This window comes from Mastigoproctus giganteus, chromosome 5 (assembly GCF_048544385.1).
Source record: "Mastigoproctus giganteus isolate SK-2022 chromosome 5, ASM4854438v1, whole genome shotgun sequence".
NCBI classification, from domain to species: domain Eukaryota; kingdom Metazoa; phylum Arthropoda; class Arachnida; order Uropygi; family Thelyphonidae; genus Mastigoproctus; species Mastigoproctus giganteus.
The window spans coordinates 103,148,160-103,171,437 of NC_143579.1; the positions used below are offsets into that span (position 1 = coordinate 103,148,160).

The 23,278-nt window shown below is 36.4% G+C and overlaps 1 protein-coding gene across 1 annotated transcript in view; it reads right to left on the bottom strand.

Moving 5' to 3' along the window:
* The window catches only part of LOC150085599 (condensin-2 complex subunit D3-like), a 154,505-nt gene that overhangs the window by 71,512 nt on the left and 59,715 nt on the right, over nucleotides 1–23,278 (bottom strand). The window contains exon 3 of the mRNA XM_090374612.1: nucleotides 3,904–4,139. Within this exon, the coding sequence (XP_090230738.1) occupies nucleotides 3,904–4,139 (236 nt within the window). The remainder of the gene's footprint in view (nucleotides 1–3,903; nucleotides 4,140–23,278) is intronic.

Sequence of the window (23,278 nt, forward strand, 5' to 3'; positions counted from 1 at the left end):
CTGTGCATAACTGATTAAGATTTTCCTCTAATTCTTTGGGATCGTGGCTTATGACCACAATGTCATCTGAAAATCGTAAATGGTTTAGGTACTCTCCGTTCACATTGACTCCTTTCTGCAACCAGTCTAATCTTCTGAAAGCTTCCTCAAGGGCAGCAGTAAACAGCTTTGGAGATATTGTGTCTCCTTGTCGAACTCCTTTCTCGATTTTAAATTTGCTACTGTCTTTGTCTAGTCTAATAAAGGATGTAGCACTCTCATATATTTTCTTCAAAATCATAATATATGGAGTATCTATGCCTTGTCTTTCCAGTGCCCGAAACATTGCCTTATGCTGTATGGAGTCAAATGCCTTTTCATAATCCACAAATGCCAGGCATAATGGTGTTTTATATTCATTTGCTTTCTCCATTAGCTGTGATATTACGTGAAGGTGATCCATAGTTGAGAATCCTGTCCTAAAGCCAGCTTGCTCTTTCGGTTGATTCTCATCAAGTATTCTTTCTAATCTGTTAGTAATGACCCTTGTGAGCAACTTGTAGATATGGGATAACAAGCTAATTGGTCTATAATTTCCAATTTCTGATTTATCTCCTTTCTTATGCAGCAAAACTATGATTGCATTATTCCACTGCTTAGGCATCACACCTTTTCTAATGCACTTTGTGAAGAGCCTTGCCAGTTTTTGTGTTATGTCTCTTCCTCCCAATTTTAACAACTCTACAGTAACTTCATCTTCCCCTGGGGCTTTCCGATTCTTCATTTTCTTTAATGCATGTTCTACCTCATCAGGAAGAATATCGGGTATGTCGTATGTGTTGCTACTTTGCAATCCATCTTCCCCACTGCTGGTATCATTCCCTCGCTCCTTGTATAATTCTCTATAGTAGTCTTCTGCTATTTGAATTATGCCTTCTCTGCTGTTTATAAGTACACCATCGCTATTTTTCAGTTTCAGTATCATTTGTCTTTCTGTATTACTGCTCATGGCTGCTGATTTAAATCCTTTGTTTTCCCTTAATGCTTGTTCTACTTTTCTTGTGTTAAATCTTCGTATGTCCTCTCTGAGTCTCTTTCTAATGGCTTTGCATAACTCAGTATACTCAATTTTCTCCCTGTCAGTGTTTTTCTTGCTCTTAATTTTTCGTCTTTGGTTCATCATGACAAGTGTTTCTTGACTAATTTTTTCTTCTTTGGATTTCTGTTTCCCTATAGGTTTCTTCGGCTTTATCACTTTCAGAAAGTTGTAATATTTCTCGTCGATATCTTGGTCCTGAGCAGTCTGCAGAAGCTCAAACTTGTTCTTAATTTCCAGTACATACTGCTTTTTCTCCTCCTCTGTTATTTCAAAGACCTTTGTATTATTTACTCGAGTCAGTTTTTTCCTTTCTTTTCCTACATCTTACCATTCTGTGATCACTTCCAACATTTACCTTATTCAGGACGGTAACATCATTCACAATATATCTTCTGTTAGTGATGATGAAGTCGATTTCATTAGTTGTTAATCCATTTGGACTCTTCCATGTCCACTTTCTGTTCACCCTTTTCTTGAAAAAAGTGTTCATTACTGACATTCCTTGAGATTCTGCAAATTCCACAAGTCTTTTACCTCTTTTATTTCTTTCACCAATTCCAAAATTTCCTATAGTTCCTCTTTCTGCGCTGTTTTGTCTTTTTCCAACCTTAGCATCGAAGTCCCCCATAATAATAGTGTAGTGGGTTTTCTGCTCATCTAGAAGGCTCTCAATTTCAGTGTACATTTCTTCAACCTCTTCATCATCATGGCTCGATGTTGGTGCATAAATCATTATAATCTTTAGCTTGTACCTCTTAGAAATCTTGAGTATTAGTCTTGACACCCTTGGTGATGTACTTTTGAATTCCAAAATGTTGTTTTTAAAATCTTTATGGACCAGAAACCCAACTCCACCTTCACTTCTTTCACTGTTTCCATTGGTGTACAGCAGATTTCCACTTGATAAACTTATAAGTGATTCATTTCTTCTTCTTGTTTCAGCCAAACCAATGATATTCCAATTCACATTTTTTAATTCCTTTTCCAGCTCTAATATCCTGTCTTCACCGATGAGTGATCGTACGTTATAACAGGCCAAGTTCAATTTCCGTGCATGGCAGCCTGGTCGTACCCAGAGATTCTTAGCACCCTCTGCTTCCACTCTGATCCTCTCGCTGCCGTAAGAGGGAGAGTGAAAGCTGCTGGGGACTGAGGGCCATTTGTATTGTTGTGCTCTCATTGCTGGAGGGTTTGGTCTTTTCCTCTTCACGCTGACCAGGCGTCTTGAAGAGAACCACTCTACACGTTCGTTGCCACCTAAGTGACGTAACAGGGCTTACCATCGAGAAGGTGTGCATGAGTGGATTTTAGGGAGGCAGGCCAACCGGACTTCTCCTAAATCTTCTGTAATAAAGAGATATTGGATCCATCAGTGTTTTAGGCTGAGTGTCTGATAACACACAGGATACCTGTTCCCCTCTAAGCCCCTTAGAAGCTTAGAAGCATATTGATGATGCCAATTTATAACTACTTATATAGTTTCTAAAGTAATCAATTACCCAGTAACTCAAACTATCTAGAAATCTTCCTTCTCATCAATGATAGCCAGTATGAATTTTGTTAGTGTCGATCCACTGGTGATATTCTGATTTATGTTATCCATCTATGCACAAATTCAGTGGAAAAGTTTGGTGAAACTCAAGCAGTTGCTCTTGTCATTTCAAAGGATTTTGATTGTGTTTGGCATAAACATGTTCTAAATAAGCTTCTATCTCTGCCAACTTTTTAGTATCTGGGTGTTTAGTTTTCTCTCTGACTGCTCTGTCTTTTGACTACTCCACTAATGATGATTCCTCATAGTACAGTTCTTTCTCCCACTCTTTTCCTCTTTTATATTAATGACCCTCTTCCAATGACCAGAAATCCTACCCATAGTTTTGCTAATGGTAGCACATTGCATTCCACCTTTTCAGTTTGAGAAATCTTGCCTTGTGCAAACAACTAAAATGCAACACGTGGCATAGATTTTCTGTAATTAATAAAATAAACAAATAGTAAAAAGTTATTATTTATATATTTAGTAAATTAATAAAAAAGCACTCTTATCTTCTAAAAATTAAAAAATCAAATAAAAGTTGTAGATAAAAAGATGTTTTTTATTGTTAGATTTATGATTTATCTGATTTTAATGAAAACATTATGGCTCAAGCACTGTTTCTGAAAGAACCAAATTAAAAAAAGTCATCAAAATACATTGGTGAATCTAATTAGGCCCTTTAACATTCGCAAATGTGCAAATGCATTAAAGGGCATAAAAAAAAAAGTAAAAAAATTTTGCTTTCTGCAGTTAAATCAATAACCGTAATATCTTTCAACTCAATCGGGAAATTTTATAAACAAACAAGCACGTCACTCTCACTCCCGATGAGGCTCAAAATGAAACGTGACACATCAAAGTGGTAGAATGATCCTAAGATGATAGCTTCATTTTTTATCTTAATGAAAATAACATACATTTTCAAAACCGTGTACGTTATATGATAATCTTCAGTCTAGTCTACCCCCCCCCCCCCAGTATTTTTATCTTCACATTTTAGGTAATATGTTAGCTAGTTAAAATATTAAGGACTTTTGAAGACAACATATTTATTGTTACTATTGTCTAGAGAGAGAGAAAATAAAAAAAAGTCAAATGAATTTTTAGGTATGATGCTAATCTTGAGCTAAACAGCAATGAAAAATAAAGTAAGTCACATTAAAGCTTTAAAGGCCACTAAACAGAGAAATGTGCCTATATGAATGGTTACAAAATGCTAGAGTAACTTAATGAAATGGGGAAAGGAAGGGAAGAGAAAGGAAGAGATATACAAATATTTCTAACTTACTTTGAATATCCTTTAGTCTGTCAGTGGAAACTTGATTTGCACAAAACTTTATTACTTGAAGAATTCTTTGCATAGTTAACACATTCACTTCTGCATTCTTATACTTCTCCCAGTACTCGATTATGAAATCAGGATTTGGTATACGACTATACATAGATATCTGAGACAATACTAACCATGCTGCCATACTATTCTCGCCACCCAAATGAATTTTCAGGTGGGATATTAATCTTGAACTAGAGAGTAACGAAAAATAGAGGAGATTATCACATAAAAGCTTTATATGCCACTAAATTACTCAATTTATTAGCACGTTAATTAACTAAATTCAAAAATAGCAAAGGCTTAATTTTTTTTTCAGTACTCACCTTGATCGATCTGCAATTGTTATTAGTCCACTGTTACAACTATTGGCTTATTCACAATTTAGAATATTAATTTAAATCAACTTCATGACAACCAAGGGCGGAGTAAGTGCACTTCTACTTCCTTGCACATATTTTAATCCCATTTCCACTGTAACTATCATTTACCCGTAACTTATCCCCTTAACTTAAAAAACTAATCACCCTAAAATTAGCCAACCTCTTATTATTCACCCTAATAACAATTGCAGATTGATCAAGGTGAGTACTGAAAAAATTAAGCCTTTGCTATTTTTGAATTTAGTTTAATTATACAGTACTTTAAGACTTACTATAACTATCTAAATATTAATTAACTAAATTAACTATATTTTCCGCAAATAAGCTTAAAAGATTTCAGTCTGTGAAGGAATCAGACTACAGGACAGTTAATACATAGATCATAATAATTATTCAATTAGATACCTCTAATGAATATACCACTGGGTCGGAAGAAAGTGTCCACTTTGCAGAAGTCAGTGCAGCCAGTTTCGATAATTTAGAAAAATGAAATTCACAGTAACTGGTTGCTTACTCAGTTTTTTTTTTTTTTTTTTTTAGGAGCATTAGCAACTAAGGCCATATTGCTCCGGGAATATGTGGTGGTCATTCCCTGACCTTTCCACATCCTCCGTATTTGTTGGTGACGGGCTCGAACCCCGGTCTAATCAAGAAGCGTGTGCTACACACTGCTGCTCCTTCCCACCTGGCTACGAAGGCACCTTGCACATATGTGTTTCAATTAATTAACTTTTAATAAATAACACAGCTTTTGGTAAAAAAAATAAATATAAATGGTTCTGTTTAGAGCATCTCATTTTCATTAAGACATGCAACTACCACTCATATCTGCTTTTTGACTTCTGTCAGAACACAGATGACAGATTATGCCTCCATATGCACATTACCAAACAAAGGGGACACAATTATTTGCATCCCTTCGTGGCTAGGAGATTAACACATTGCTAATTTCATCCAGTGTCTCTCTGAAGCTCATCCCAGGCAGGCTACTGTGCTTTTGAAGAATTCAACTCCAAGCCAGATAACTTCGCTCGGTGAAATTTGCAAAAATTTGATTCGTGGAAACATACCTGTCACTTCCTAAGAAAAACGCAACCTTGAGCATAAAAAGCTTCTGCATACACTCGAATATAAAAAGGTTGAATTAAAAACCCGACAGAAATAAATCCACTAGCAAAGCAGCGGTGTCATTTCCTCTTTTTGTAATCAAAGGCCCTTTATAGGGTCTTTGATTACAAGCCTAATAAGGAAATGAATGATTATTTCCGCAAAATTTCTACTAGTCACAGCTCCACCAGAGTAACGGAGACTCGTGTCTTTAGACGAATAGATGTCATCTATTTTAAAGACAGGATCTGCCTGCAGAATCAAAAGTTAAGATCGTACTTAGGCTTGAAAATGACTGCTGCAATGCAGAAATGTATCTTGATGCCCAACGTTCAGCCTGAAGAGCCGATGGCTGTAGAGATAAAGAAGAGAAAAAAAATCGGGCAGCAGAAATACATAGTACTCACTTTGCCTCGCTGCCTAAGAAGCAAGTTTCATTGGATTGGAATGTAAGTATGATTTTCAATAGAGACTTTTTAACATTAAAAATGTTTTTACTGGCATTATTTGGAAAAAAGCATTACGTTACCGACAAATCGTCACGAAACCCGATGCACATGTGTTGTACTTGTTGCGTGCAGTGATGCAACAAGTACAATGCATGTGCCCAAGAAAATTCAATTGTACACAACAAGTGCAGTGATGCAACAAGTTGCAGTGATACAAGTACAATTGGGTAGTGATGTGCTACATTACACTGTTATATCAGCATAATGATTAATATGTAAGTGACTGTGCCAAAATCTACAGCCCAGTGTTCAAAGGAATATCGTGAAAGAAAGAAAGGGAAGTTAGACAAAAATGTGAATCCAGATGAAATTCAACAAGATTATGCCTGGGAGTCCTCAAACTGCACCCAAAAAAACCCGAGTTGAAATAATGAAGGAATATCGTGAACAGAAGAAAAGGAAATTAGAAATTCAAACTATTCCGAATCATAATGAAATTCAACAACAGAGTTCTACTATGCCTGATACTTATCAGGAAACTAAAACTCCAGCAGAACAAATGAAGGAATATCGTGCATGAAATAAAGCGAAATTAGAAATGGCTAATAATGAGATTCCTGATTACATCCCTATAGTGTCTACACGAGTTGACAGTGAGTTTGAAAAACTAGTGTACAAAAACACATTTGGATTTAGTTGTAATGTTTGTGATCGTTTATGGTTTCAATTAGATTTGAAACCATTTCCAACAACTTCATATGAATTACTTCAAAATAAATTTCATTTACAATTTCAATTCAATTAGATTTGAAACCATTTCCAACAACTTCATATGAATTACTTCAAAATAAATTTCATTTACAAGAAGTAAGTACTTTCATGACGTGTAATACACATCATACTTCATTGCAAGAGGGACGGATACCAACTATGGCCACGTCAAATGGATTTATATATCCAACATATCCTACTCATTTGCCTCCACTGGATGTTGTAACTGAGCGTTTGATATCACCACGATTACCCTTTATGCAAATTCGTTGTTTATGTTATGAACATGGACAATATTGGATCACTGGACGAGTAATAAATGTACCAGTTAATGTAAATACGATAGTTCATCAATTATCTGAGAATTAGTGATGATTATGCCATTAATGTACTTAGATATTATGAATCAGAGCTGTAATACTCAATATGTTCTACGTTGATAATAATATTAGTAAATTAATAAGAGGAGTATACCTCAATATAGTACGTGGAACACTTCCGTATGATACCCTCCAGAAATTAAAACGGAAAAAACGAAAAAATCGACAACTTACCGGTACATTAAAGTAAAATATAAATAATTAAAGTAAAATATAAATAATTAAATAATCAATTTAACACAATTCAAAACAATTAAAATTCAAATTAACGCAATTAAAAGAATCTAACGAAAATATTCAAAACGATTTTCCTTCCCGAAGCTGAATGCTTTTCGACCGACTGTTGTGATCACAGGAATGAAAATTACCGAATCAGGCTAAACCTGCAACTTAAATAGTGATTATGTGTCTTCGCGCATGCGCGTAAAGGTCCACGCATCGGAGATCAAATATGGCCGCCGAACATTAACAGAATTCTCGTGTAATTTAATTTCAACGGTTTCTGCAATTAATAGTCGCGTATAATTACGTTGAACGTTAAGTATTTTGGCCTCGTTAAATAAAAAAGTATGTTTTTCGTTAATGGCATGAAAGGCTAATTCTGACGCTGCTGAACGAGAAGCACGAACTGAGGCTTCGTGTTGATTTACACGAATATTAAGAGAAAACCGCGTCGAACCCTGATAAGACGAGTCGCAATCACCGCAAGAAATGTTGTATACTAGATCATTAATTTGTGTTGCGAACGCGGAAAGAACCGAGCGATTGTTCAGTATAGTGTGTAACTTCCGTATAGGCCTAGCTATAATTTTAAATTCGGTATCTTTAAAGAAGTATCTTTCATTCATACTATCTAATTAATTTTCAAACTCTTATTGACTATTTCATTCACTTCCTGTCTCTCCAGTAGTATACAATCGATACACACAATTATGGGAGATTTTTTGAATGGCTTGGTACAAAATTACATTAAATCTACACTAAGGTAATCGGCCCAAAGTTACCATATTTCTTTCCTAAAATATTGCCTTCAAAACAACATCGTTCCGAAGTTTGCCAAGGTGAATTTAAATCAAAAAATTTCAGGCGTAAAACAACTATCACTGGCGACATCACGTAATATTGTTAAGCTTGCCTTAAAATCTCGATATTCGGATAAACAAAAATACCTTTCCCAGGTTAGGAAGCTTCGCGATAAATTAAAAAATTATCTACATCCGAACGATTGGTCTGTATTGAAGACCTCCATAGATTTGCGACGGGAAGCACAAGCCTCAGAAATAAAAAATAGACACGTTAATAAGTTGCAAACATTATCGAATAGTTCAAGACACGTTCATGCGAATTCTAACACATTGTCACGAGCTTGCGACCAAGTTCACACGAGTTGGGTGACATCCCCCCACAGACACATAACGCACTACCACAGAATATGTTGGCTGGTTCACGAACACCCCCTCACCCAGTATCCAACGAACCGACATATCAACAGGTTACAAATCTTTCCTCGTGTACACTATCGCAGGACCAGATTTCACTTTTATCCAAAGGATTAAATTATAATTTACCACCTCGAAAGCTGCCAAAAAAACAATGCGTAATTGATATTGAATTTGGACTTCGTAGTGTTCCACAAAAAGATGTATTTATTCAACAAGTTAACCAAGTAGTGAATAACATAAAAGAAACGCGACTTCCTAAATTGAATACACATGACAGTTCAGCTTTACGAGAACTTCGAGAAAATAAGGACATTATTATACAGAGGGCAGATAAAGGAGATACAGTGGTAATACTAGATAAACATGATTATATTAATAAGTTAAATTCAGTTGTGTCTGATACCTCCACTTATCGTGAAGTGGACCCGACACTGTTTACCAATTTGGTAAATCAATACAATAAAACGTTAACCACATATCGTAAAAACGACTACATTACTATGGTTCAGTTGAAGGAATTGAAGTCCAGAACATACAATATTCCTGCACTTTTTGGTCAGGTAAAATTACACAAGCCTGGATTTCCGATTCGACCTATTGTTTCCTACAGGAACTCGGCATTTTCAGCCTTAGCCACACATGTATATAACATTATAAAACCTTTTAGACAGGTTATACAATTTGGGATTAAGAATTACGATACATTATTTAATAATCTTAAAGACTGTAGACTCGGCGACAATGACAATTTATTCTCATTAGATGTTACCTCATTATATACGAATGTAAACGTTGAATACACATTAGATATTACTTGGGATATGTTAAATAAAAACTCGACACCGATTAATTATACGAAGCTGCCTATTAAGGAAATTTTTCACTTAATTAAACTATTAGTTGAGGCTAACTACATCACCTTTCGAGACAAGGTGTACAAACAATTTTTGGATTACCAATGGGTTTGAGCCTGAGTGGCTTAATGTCAGAGATCTATCTCTCAACGATTGAGCAGATACATTTGACACCTTTTCGTCCACGTATCACATACTATGGGAGGTATTTAGACGATGTTCTAGTTATTACCGATAGTAGTACTATCCAAGACATTTTACATTCGTTTAATAATATTCATTCTAGACTCAAATTTACATTGGAAAGGGAAGATACGGATACTAAGTCATTAAACTTTCTAAATTTCACGCTTACCCGGGACTCGAACAAAATACAATTTAGCATCTATCGAAAACCCACAAACACCGGTATGCTTCTACATTATAATAGCTACCACCCATTCACCTACAAAAGATCGATTATCTTTAATCAATTTCTAAATGCCTATAAATATTCAACGACGGATTCTGCTTTGGACTCAGAAATACAAATATTAATTAGCAGATTCTTGAACAGGGGTTATCCCATTAACACAATAAATCGAATTAGGGTACAAGCTAAGGATAGGATACAAAATACTGCACCAATCAACAATAGTAATATCAAAAAATACTTTATTTCTGTCCCATATGTTGAACAGTGGCACAAACAGCTTAACAGATTCTTTAAAGATACCGAATTTAAAATTATAGCTAGGCCTATACGGAAGTTACACACTATACTGAACAATCGCTCGGTTCTTTCCGCGTTCGCAACACAAATTAATGATCTAGTATACAACATTTCTTGCGGTGATTGTGACTCGTCTTATCAGGGTTCGACGCGGTTTTCTCTTAATATTCGTGTAAATCAACACGAAGCCTCAGTTCGTGCTTCTCGTTCAGCAGCGTCAGAATTAGCCTTTCATGCCATTAACGAAAAACATACTTTTTTATTTAACGAGGCCAAAATACTTAACGTTCAATGTAATTATATGCGACTATTAATTGCAGAAACCGTTGAAATTAAATTACACGGAATTCTGTTAATGTTCGGCGGCCATATTTGATCTCCGATGCGTGGACCTTTACGCGCATGCGCGAAGACACATAATCACTATTTAAGTTGCAGGTTTAGCCTGATTCGGTAATTTTCATTCCTGTGATCACGACAGTCGGTCGAAAAGCATTGTCAGCTTCAGGAAGGAAAATCGTTTTGAATATTTTCGTTAGATTCTTTTAATTGCGTTAATTTGAATTTTAATTGTTTTGAATTGATTTTGAATTGTGTTAAATTGATTATTTAATTATTTATATTTTACTTTAATTATTTATATTTTACTTTAATGTACCGGTAAGTTGTCAATTTTTTCGTTTTTTCCGTTTTAATTTCTGGAGGGTATATCATACGGAAGTGTTCCACGTACTATATTGAGGTATACTCCTCTTATTAATTTACTAATGCCATTAATGTACATATAAAACGAAGACTCATACATAAATCATATCTACAAGGATGTGTGCAGAAGAAAATAGTGAAAATATGGTTACAGTATTTGATAAATTTACCTTTGTATAAATTCTATGGCATAAAAGTGAGTGACAATTTCTTGGGGACAAACGATGATAGTGAACAGGAGCATTCAAATGAAATTGTGGAACCTGTCAATAATGATGATGAACTATTGATAATTCAATAACAAACATTATTAAGGTCTGAAGATAAATATTTATGAATCATCCCCGACAAGTTTCATATTTTATATACACACAGAACTTTCTTTTCCAGCTATATATTTGGGAGATGCACAAAAATTTAAAAATGGATTGAAAATTACTCCCTTTATGATGGCATCGAGTGAAATTCGTATATCTGATCATCGTGGAGTAACTCCCCAACATTTGCTATATATAGCGATGAAAATTACGCGAATGCGTACCACAGAAATTTTGAAATTTGCATTTAAATCAGTAGGAATAACAGCTAAAATTACTCAATCTATACTGGAATCCAAAGAATTTATAAACAAGTCATTAGAGTCTAACTTGCCATTTCTAAAATAAATTCCCAATTCAGCATATTATTGGAGTCAATGAAAATGAGATGGTGTTTGCCATGATTTGTCAATTAGGAATACCTACGTTCTTGACGTTCAGTGCATGTGAACCAACACAGCCCATATTACTATGCAGGTTATACAAATTCAGATATAAACGAGAAATTACAACTAACGAAGTTAGGGATCTACCTTACATGGAAAGAGCTACATTAATAAATGAAGACCCCATAACGTGCGTCATATATGTTAATAAAATTGTTGAGAGTATACTAAAAATTTTAAAATCGAAAACCTATAGTCCTTTTGGGAAATATTATGTTGTGAATTTCTTTAAATGCATTCAATTTCAACATTGAGGAAGTCCACATGCACATATATTATTATGGATTAACAATGCACCCTCTGCACCATTAGAAGAAAAAGAAGATTGGATGGAAGAAGCAATCGAAATGATAGATGCATTATGTTCTATAGAGAAAACTTCAGATTATTCAAATTTACAGCAACATAAACATACTTTTACCTGTTATAAAAATAATAATGCAAACCGACGCGAATGTCAATTTGAAGCACCTTTTTGGCCAATGTCGCAAACTCGTATGTTGATACCGATGGCTGCAGATGACAATTGAAGATTAGCTTATTGCAAAAAATATCGTAAAATGCACAACTCATAGGAATTGGATAATCATGTTAATTTTGAAGAATTCCTTAAATGAAAATTAATGCCAATCAGAAGAATATTTAAATATTTTGAGGGCTGGTATCAAAAGACCATGTGTATTTCTTAACTGCAAGATAGAATAGAAATTTATGAATACAGCAGACTCTCAATTAACCGGGACACTTCAAGATTCAAAATTAAAAAAAAAAATAACCAGAAATCATAAAATTCAAGTAATAACTAGAATAGGTATAAACAGATGTTTTGCAAGTCATAAATAAGCGACAAGCAGCAGAGTTATAAGTTGTCATTGAGAGATTAGTGTACCTGTCATCTTGTAACCCCCGCTGTCTTCACACACGCTGCTCAAAAAAAAAAAAAAAACCCCCAAATGTTTAGTTTGATTTAGTGCATCGCATCGATTGTTATGTTCTGTCGCACCACAAATGGACAAATTTTGTTTCATTATTTATGTCAGAATTTTTTTTATAGTAACTTTTTTTTTTTTTAGAAATCGCAAAAATGATGGGCAAATGCAAGGGTTGTGCTTTCAATTAAAGAAAAACTTGAAATTATTCACAAGTTTGAAAACGGTGCATCCACAATCTTTAATGAACCATTATAATGTTGGTGACCAAACCATATACGACATCGTAAAAAATAAACGGACGCATTATATTGGACACGTGAGTAGTGCGTGGTAAGTTTTTTTCGTATTTTTATCTATCTATCGCTATACTTTTTACGTAGGTTGCTGACCATTTTTCGATACAGTAAGTCCACGACTTACGTTCGTTATTTCTATTTTTTTTTTTTTTTTTTTTATGACTGAAGATTTCAAGTGAAAGGGACACACATTTCACCATAATGAAAAAACTCACAGAATTCCAGCTATCTGTATTATCGCAAATGCAATAAGATCGAGTTTACTACCCGTTTATAATTAGATGCACGAACAGAAAAGCCCAATAACCTGGAAAGTGCAAATTGTTTTTATTGTTTTATGGCAGTGACTTCCAAAAATGTGCTTTAGTAAAATGTGAGTGATAATAGCCAGTTTTCACCTTAAACCTGTGAAGTTCTTTTCAGAAAATTTCGTTTTTGACCGTTATTATTGTGCCGACTAAGAGAATAAGTGACACCGGTACTAGTAAATCTACCAAGAAAAGGAAAGCGATCGAGTTGGATCAGAAAATTAAAATAATAACGATGTATGAAAATGGACAAACATTAACAAGTATCGCGCAGAATTCAGATTTGTCAGTGGCAACGGTGAACACAAAAAAGGAGAAAGACAGAATATGAGAAGTGGTCGGCACCAATAAAGGTCAACTATAATAATCAAGGCTACGAAATACATATCACTTTTACAGTACAATAACGTGCGTTTTTTTCTTCCTTTTATGTTTCCTTTTCTTATGTGCCACTTGGGCTACTTCATCACTGTCCCCAGATGAAGTTTTTTTCATTGAACTAATTAAAAATATATAACCATTTTTCTTCATTCTTCTGATGACATAGCAGCAATATTTTATTAGTCATTCCTGAATTACGTAAAATTCAACTTACGTAGGAAGTCCTGGAACATATCTCTTACGTAAGTCGAGGACTTAACTGTATTTTTGGATTTTACAATCCTTGGATTGTAATTAGGGGTGCTCAAGTCCAATTCAGATTTACAATTTATCGTAGAAGAATATTCATGTGCAGCATATGTAGCTGAATATGTGAATAAAACCGAGGAATAAGCAACTTGCAAAGAAAATTATAGAACTATAAGAATATCCTGATATGGATATAACTGATCTAACACGAGCATTAAGTGTAGATGTACTGAATTCTGTGAAGATGACAGGAGGCAGCTTGGTATTTATTACAATACCCAATGTCCGTGTTTTCAAGAGCGATTGATTACATGCCAACGGTATGGCCACATCAGCATCAGAAATTACATAAATCAAAAGCTGGATTGGATGAACAAGTTGATAGTGAGTCTTTCGATATACGGAAAGATGGTATTTTTGATAAATACGAAAAACGGGGCAAAACATTAAAAGATATAACTCTTACATAATTTACTGCTCATTATTGAAAAGGAAATGGGGGATGGGTGAAAAGAATTTCCTAAAATAATTCGGTATCAATTATAATACATGTCTTCATGAACACATACGTAAAATGGTAACTTTACACATTATTAGTTACTGAAGTAAAGACGTTTTTAACGGCTGCCACTGAGACATTATCAGTGACACTATCAATCTCTGAGTAGAGTGGTAGCAACTCGTTATGTACCTGGTACATATTTTTTTTTTTTTTAAACATTCTTTGGCGAAGGTAAAAAAAGCCTGCACAAGAAGTACGCAAAAGTTCGATGAAATTTACCAGTAAAAGTACTTTGCCATAACGGCATTTGTATTGTTGCTCGCTCAGTAAACATACAGTGGGTGTTATTAGTCAGGAGTAGAAATTGAATCCCATGAGAGATTGAAACCCTCCCAAAGTGGAGGGGGTAACCTGACCTTTTTTTCTTTAGAATCACTAATGAATAAAAAAAAAATTTATGAAGGGGAAAAAAAAAAAAAAGGCAAAGGAAGCCCCACACGACACGAGAAGCACGGTAAACTTCAAAAAAGTTTACCGGTGAAACTATGTTACGACACCAGAACTTCCAATATGACTCTGTTAATGATTCAATTAGTGATTCTAAAGAAAAAAGGTCAGGTTACCCCCCCCCCTCCACTTTGGGAGGGTTTCAAGCTCCCGTGGGATTCAACTTCTACTCCAGAACGATAACACCCACCGTCTGTTTACCAATGGGCAACAATACAAATGCCGTTACGGCAAAGTACTTTTACTGGTAAATTTCATCGAACTTTTGCATGCTTCTCATGCAGGCTTTCTTTACCTTAGCCCATTCCTTTTATTTGGGTAATAAATGCTGAATTACATCTAAAGTGGCAATTACATTGTTCACCCACAAATCTTTACAATAATATTGGTTTACAATCTTTTGCATAGATATGCCTCCACATCAATGTGTTCAGAAAACTACACAGTAAAGTACACAGGCCACGGATTCTGGATGTTGAATTAACATTTGTTATAAGTCCATTTCTTGTTCTTCCTGCTAAGAAAGGCAGCAATGTGAACTGGCGGTGGTCAGGCAAAACTGTCAAAGTATTGGCTTTCAACTTTTCCAAGGAATATACACACCCAGTGTGTGTGTGCTTGGCTACTGCAAAAAGTCTGTGCTCACTACGAGCTGAGCCAGCCTTTGATGTATTCTTCACGGAAACTTCTAACGGGAGCACACACCAATAGGAAGTTTTCCCAATTCACTATCGCTTTCTAAAACTCTTACGATTTGTTCAGTGTTCATAGTCAATGAGTACGGATCTGTCTTTAGTCACAGAAAGAATGTTTTCGAATTTGGAATATAAAATCAGAGTTATGTACTCAGGAAGAGATGATGCAAATTTCATTTCAATTCGAACACTTCTGCGACGTGTAGAGCTCACATGCTCAGTAAAGCTGTTCTGATTCGGAGTTAAATAGAATGCATAAAGCACATTACCTTCTGCGTAATCCGAGTACAAAATATCATTCCCTGCATCGAGGCTCCACTTGTTTAAAGCTGTAAAAAGCGACAGGTAGCACCTTGTGTAATGTCTGTGTTTGAAATCAGGCAGTGGTGGGATAGAAGGATACTGAACACCGTTCGCAGTCAGAAGCAAGTAACACAAGTTTTAGTGGGAAAAATTAAACAGGTTGGTTTTAAAGGAGCCGTTGAAGCTTTCACTGGACACAATACCTATGATCAGATGTACAGGGATCTGCCCCTGCCCAACTGTGGTTAAACTGAAACCACAGTTGAATTTGTGGTTTCAGTTTAACTTGGCAGACAAAAATACACGCTGTATGTGTATTTTTGCCATGGAGTCAGGCAGTAGTGGGATAGAAGGCAAAATTACAGGGAACTGCGAACCATTCTCAGGCAGAGTGATAGGTTGTTAATGATGTATTTGGCTTGATGCCACAAATCTAGTTTGAGATGCCCCAGCAGTTCTAAAATGACTTTGAAAACTTCATCTGCTGATGCATACTGCTCAGTCTTGGAAAACATGTCCTACGTCACAAACATTGTCTTTAACAAACAGCTCCATACTAAGTTTTGAGTTTTTAGCTCCGTGATTGAGGTTCAAAAGCATTTCTAGATAAGCACAGTATGCATAAGTGTCTGAGGCGAGATTGACAAGTTAATCCTGCACAAAAAGGTCGATGTCACTAAACAAGAAGTGGAAGAAATTATTAACAACACCCACGTTTTCTTGTATGTCTTTATTTTTGTGGATAGAGGGAACCCTGTCCGCCAATGTAAAGGGGAATAAGGAATTCACAGATATAAATGCAAAGAAGAGAAGGACAAACCAGATCGGACCCTTACGTAATGGACGTGGGTAGTATTAGATACCCCAGCTGAACTTGCAGATAAACTCAACAGTTACTTTGCATCAATATTTACAAAAGAAAAACCCTTTACATCAATGAGAAATTATGGGAGTGGGGTTGAAAAAATGTAATTAATGATGTTGAAATTTCACTTGTTTATTTAATGAAAACATTTTCAAGCCTAGAGGCCAGTAAGGCTCTTGGGATTGATGGCATTTATCCTATAATCTTAAGGGACAAATGAGTGCATTGAACCATTGAGGCTAATTATGAAAGCATCACTGGACTCGGGAATGATTCTTTTGGATTGGAAAAGTGCCAATGTATCTCCAATACATAAGAGTGGTTCTAAGAGTGAAGTGGGAAATTAGTGGCTGGTTAGTCTAAATTCAGTAGTAGGGAAAATCAGGGAAACGATGATCAGGGATGGAATTCGGGATCACTTAGATAGAAATCGAATCCTGAAGGATACTCAGAATGGTTTTGTAAAGGGAAAATCATAGTTAACTAATCTGGTTAGCTATTTTTACAGGGTCATCCAAGAGCTGGACTTAAGGAATAATTTCGACATTTTATTTTGATTTCAGCAAAGCATTCAACTCAGTCCCACATGAGTGGTTACTTCTTAAACTGGAACAGGTTGGAATCACGTGGAAAATCCTTAGATGGATAGCTGGATGGCTTCAGGGCAGGAGGCAAAGGATTGTGATAAATGGTTATTCCTCAGATTGGGTTGATGTAAGAAGTGGGGTTCCCCAAGGATCAGTATTAGGACCACTGTTGTTTTCGATTTTCATAAATGACATCAATGAAGGGAAAGAGGGCATGATGTCTAAATTTGCAGATGATGTAAAGATTTGTAGAGCAGTTAATGAATGCCGCCAAGCAGGGCTTCTTCAGAATGACCTAGATAGACTTCAGGGATGGTCAGAAAAATGGCAGCTATGCTTTAATTCAGCAAAGTGTAAGGTATTGAACCTGGGAAACAGTAATCCCGAAATAACTTATACACTTGGAGTTGAACTAAAGCCGGTAGTGGAGGAAAGGGATTTGGATACTGCGATACGGTCAGATATGAAGTTCTCCGAACATTGCAGATTGGTTGCAAGGAGGGCCCATGGTGTCCTATCAATGATTTTCGAACATTCGCTAGTAGAGATAAAGACATCTTAATCCCATTATATAAAGCTATTGTTAGACCACACTTGGAGTTGAACTAAAGCCGGTAGTGGAGGAAAGAGATTTGGATACTGTGATACGGTCAGATATGAAGTTCTCCGAACATTGCAGATTGGTTGCAAGGAGGGCCCATGGTGTCCTATCAATGATTTTCGAACATTCGCTAGTAGAGATAAAGACATCTTAATCCCATTATATAAAGCTATTGTTAGACCACACTTGGAATACTGTGTTCAAGTATGGAGACCACACCTAAAGAAAGACATTGTTCTTCTTGAAAGAGTCCAAAGATGGGCAACTCGCCTGGTGAGATCAGCAAATGGCCTTCAAATGAAGAATGACTTAGAATACGTGGGTTGCAGAGCTTGGAAACTAGGCACACAGGAGACTTGATTGAGGTGTTTGAGGTTCTGAGAGGCATTAGCAAATTGAATAAAGATGAAATTTTCACAGTTATGATTCTAGAACAAGGAGCCATAATTTCCAGTTACGGGAGAGTTGTTTAGAGTGTATTGCAGGAAGTTTTATTTTAGCCAGCGAGTTATAAATTACTGGAATAAGTTACCTACATGGGTGGTAGAGGCTGACAGTTTGGGGAAATTCACAGGTCAATTGGATAATTACTTAAGGGAGGAGGGAAATGCATAGGTTGACCATTTCCTTTTCTCTTATTAATTTATTTTATTTATTTTTCGTTATTTTATTTTATTATTATTTTTTTTGGCTGGTGCAGCATAAGCCACAGGCTTCCTTGCACCATGTGGCCATTATTAATACTAACCCTGCAACCCACGGAAAATAATAAAATACTTTGAATACTTTATATATTTTACCATCACTCTGGGAAAGCTGTACTTTGAGGTGCAAATAAGTTTTTCCTAGGCCTAGATATTTCTTCCGACTGGATGAAAAATTCAGTTCGGCCTGGCGTACTCACCAAAGCAATAGGAAGGTGACGTATGAAGAATGCTCAATGCATAGACTAGTTGTGGGTTGAGCAAATAGATCCAGTTCTGACATCATAAGCTCTATTATTGGAAAATATCATGTTTCCGAAGTCGGCCTTCTTTCTGATGGTGGACTTTTTTGCTTAATGCATGATTTATAAATACTCATTTCACGGGCACTGCAGAAATGTCAGCGTCAAACATATTATGCCCCAAAGACAGAACTTGCTGACCAATGAATCTAGCTGTGGGTTTCAGAAGAGGGGGAAAGAAATGTGTATGTGGAAAGAAAAAGACTTCCTAGCCTGTTGCCTCTCTGGATTGGAGACCCCTCGAAGTATGGACTTCCCCCGCTTGCACTGAGTAATATTGAACATACATTCATATCGATTGGAAATGCAGCTTAATTAAGGTTCATCCTCTGAAGATAAAAAGCTGGCTGCTGTCTGTGCATATTTGTATTTGAATGGATATGGAGTGGAAACTTTAAAGTAATAAAGGATAATAATCTAAATGTGAGAATTCACCTTTGTTTCTGAACAGTACTACACGCAAAAGAGGTGTATTGGTATTGCCTACAATCCAATCTTCGTTCACGTTGCTGTATACGATTGACACCTCTATTTATATCGTTCAGACATTTAGAACACACAGTTCCTTCAAAGTTGGTACCCAGCTTGTCAAAGCCTAGCCTCTAGCATCTTGCTTAGCCTATCTTAGGCAAACAAAAAAATACGTTGCTTTCGATTTCAAGAGAAACAAAACCGTGGGTATTTACACTTCCCTTCATTTTAGGAACAATATTCATCATAGCCTGTAGGATTTCGGAAGCAGCGTTGTAATTACTGTGTTTAATTTACACTCGAGTTGGGCCCCATTCGAAGGCCCACCAACTGCGATTTTCTCCTTTTGTCAGTGTTCGACGAAACATAATTTTACCTTTAAGTATCCATTTTCCGACGTGTAACTCCTTTGAAAGGTCTGCTAATGGAACTTCCCACTTGCCAGTAAGCGACATAGCGTTAGGCAAAACAGCAGCAAAATTACACTACATATTTTTCGGATGTAAATCCACACATGCATCACTTCGAAGCGTTATGTAGAACATCATTGGCATTAATCCAAGAATTATACAAGGCAGGATATCCAGTCCACTTTACAAGTAACTGACACCCACCATGTCTTATTCTTTCCTTAAATACTTTTTCCAAACCGGAAAACATCTGAAGGCCATTCATCTTTGAGATTAACCTTTTCCAGTTGTTGCTGATAGAATGTTCCTTTGATCATTTCGCCGATACGGTCTTTAACTCTGTACACCATTGGTCGTCTTAGTTTCACAACTTGAGAAACTGTAAACACTTCTCTACTCCAGTTGCCCCAGAATTCTTTGCGGAACGAATGAGCACCACTGCTTAACACAACACAATCGGCTAGCTAAAATTTAGGAATCTATTCTTTGGGTTTTTTCAAGTACAACTTTCTATAAACATCTCTTTGTTAAAAGTGATATCTGTAGGCGGCATGAAATGAATAGTTTGGTTATAAGTGTCGACAATGTTGGGGAGGACGTGAACATATTTCTTACTTTGAGAAAAAGCTATCCATTTAAAGATTTTTGCTTTCAGGGTTCAAAGTGTTCGGCTATTGTTGCCTTTTTTTTCTCGATTTAGTCGTATAGAAATTAATGTTAAAAGATTTAAACAATGCATGTACAGCTTTATTTGTAAACTCCTTTCCCTGGTCAGTGTTAATGTTAAACAGTATTTCTTCTTTAAAGATCGACTTGAATGCCTTAACCATTGCTGTGAAGTCTTATTTTTAATTGGTCGCACCCTCATGTATCTCGAAAGGCAGTCTATACAAACCAGAAGCATATACTCCCATTCTCTTTGGGCAGATTAGATACTTTGGCTAAATCGCACTGAAATGTGTGATGAAGTCCGGGAACTATTATTTTGTTCCTCAGAATATTAACACTTTGAGGCTTATGTCGCGAATAAGCCAGCTGACTGGTCAAGTACTCTTTCACGATATGTCGGGGTAACTTTGTATGTTTTTGTAAAGCATTAACACCACCGAAACTACCCACAACACGAGGGTCATTGTAATTGTCAAACGCATTCTTTTTTCAGATAATGGAACTATAGGAAAACAAACACTTTGTTGTTCTAATGGCCGGTCCTTATATTGCTTATCATTGGGGAGATTTACAATGTGCTACTAGATGAACTGCAGAGATGTGTGAACGTCAAAATATGTGTCCATAAGGGCATTAAATGTGTTATTGGCCAATTCCCTTAAATGGAAAATACTATCGGTTTTCAATAAACTATGCTTTTGTAAACTTTATCAGCCTGTTTCCTTATTTTTTAGGATAATTACTGTTGAGCAAAATAAACTTTAAACTTAACTGCTAAAGCGGTTAAATGTTAGCAAAATAACTAAAAATAAACTTAAAAACTTAAACTTGGTTTCAGAAAACACCCTTATTTGCTGATTTAAATATACACTTTATTCTTGGGAAGAATTCAAATTGTACAGGTCAGATTTTTTTCACCTTTCTACCAAAAGATGGAACCACAGAGAAATTTTTTTGTGAAAATTCTAAGCTTAATGGCCACAAACACTTGATTTTTTCAGCTTTCAAACAAAAGCTGGACAGGTATTTCAAACGAACAGAGGGGTGAAGTGGAAGTGGTTATTTTTTATTTATTTTTTTTACTTTATTTTTTTTTTGGCTGATGCTGCATAAGCTTGCTTTCTTGCATCAAATGCCTCTACTAATGCTAATGCTAAAAGATGGAGCCACAGAGGAACACCTTGTCTTTTGTGAAAATGTCTACAAACAAGGTGGCAGGGCCCTGTCTGGGAAGCAGGCAGCAGATCCTCACAGCAACCAAATCAACTTTCAAATCCCACAGGATGAGCCTAATTAAACATGTACATTTTGCTTTCGATGTCACAACCGCTATATTCAAATGCCACCTCTAACCAGAAACTACCAGAAGACCAGTCAACTGTGAGGATACGTCACCAGCAAGCAAGCATGCTGACCCAGGATCAAGACCACCTCAGGTAAAAATAAAAATGAGAAAAATACCACTAACACCATCTAGTAAAAAAAAATATAATAAATAAAAACTAAAAATAAACCTGGTGGAATAGAAAATAAACACACCAGTAGTAAGTAGTGCACCTACAGGTAGAAAATAGAAACAAAAATTTTCCCCCCTGTCCACTGGTGCCAAGAGTATTGAATGGTAGTTTTTGTCATCTTGGTTGGTTTCTACTGTGTTTCTATTTGCTTTTTTCCCTACTCTTCAGCACGACTTGAAGAGCTCTACCTCCAAGCGGTCTGTGCCAGGCAGCTGGGGGCAACCCCAGCTGGCAGAGTGAGCTAGTTTTGGCAAACCTATCTAAATTTCATGTTTGTTTTAGCATAGTTCTGTTATTAAATTCCTATTGTATTAATTTTAAAATAATTTAGTTTAAGTTAGATAAATTAGTGGTTAAGTTTGGTTCTTTTTCTTATTCATTAATGACTTCAAGGAAAAAACATGTATCCTCAGAAGGAGGAGTTTTATACGCACGAAGTGGCGTTGGAATATATTACATGGGTCAAGAAGGAGCCAAGTGCTCCTAACAAGGCCTCTCAGAGGGTCCGGCTCAGAGGAAACCTTTAAAAAGAGACCTAAGATGAGACCAAAGCCAAGAGCAAAACCTACGGTGGGGCTGCAGGAAGAAGAGGTTACAGAGGTCCGCACTACGAGACCTATGCTGGCTCATGCAGCTTCAGAGGGAGACACCAGAAGACCCTGAGAGGGAGGCTTCGGGTGGATCCAGTGCAGAGACTATATCAAGAACTGGACCTCAAATTGTTATTAAAATCAAAACCGGGATGGTTTTGATTTTAATAACAATGGATTTGTCGTTGCCCAGAAGGACAATAAATGATATCCTAACCCTTTGGGATAGGTTGGAAGTTCTCCAGAACACTTTGCTGGAAAACACCGTGTTAAAGGCCAAGTTAGCAAGACAGGTAGAGGTAAGGCAGCCTCCAATAAAGCCATATGTTGACATAGTGGGATTACCTGCAGAGACATGACAGAAGACCAAGATGGTGATTATCGAGGCAAAGATGGACACATTCGCTCCAGTTACGTCAAAGTGGAGTTGCTCAAGATGATCAAACCTGCTTTGAGAGAGAGACCAAAGTGATTTCTGTTACACAGATAAGAGATCAAAGTGTAGCCTATGGATAAGGATATTGAAAGGATTATTCAGTATCCAAAAATCGCTGAGGTAGGCCTAGAGGAGGAAGCCTAAGGTGGTGTTTATGACATAGACAAAGACGTGACTAGGGACCATCTGATGGATGAACTCTGGACTAGGAATCTTTGTGACTGTAGTGTCTCAGAGGAGTGGGATTGCTCACAGACTAATATTATAGTGGGAAATAAAGCCAGGGGAAAGACTGGCTATGATTTCATGGTGGAAACTTCTGGTGAGATCAGAAGATTCCTGGTCTCTAAAACTAAAATACATGTTGACTGGAGTGCCCACAGGGTTAGTGACCTCCTTATGTCCACTCAACTTTATCGATGTTTGGCGTGTGGGCATGTTG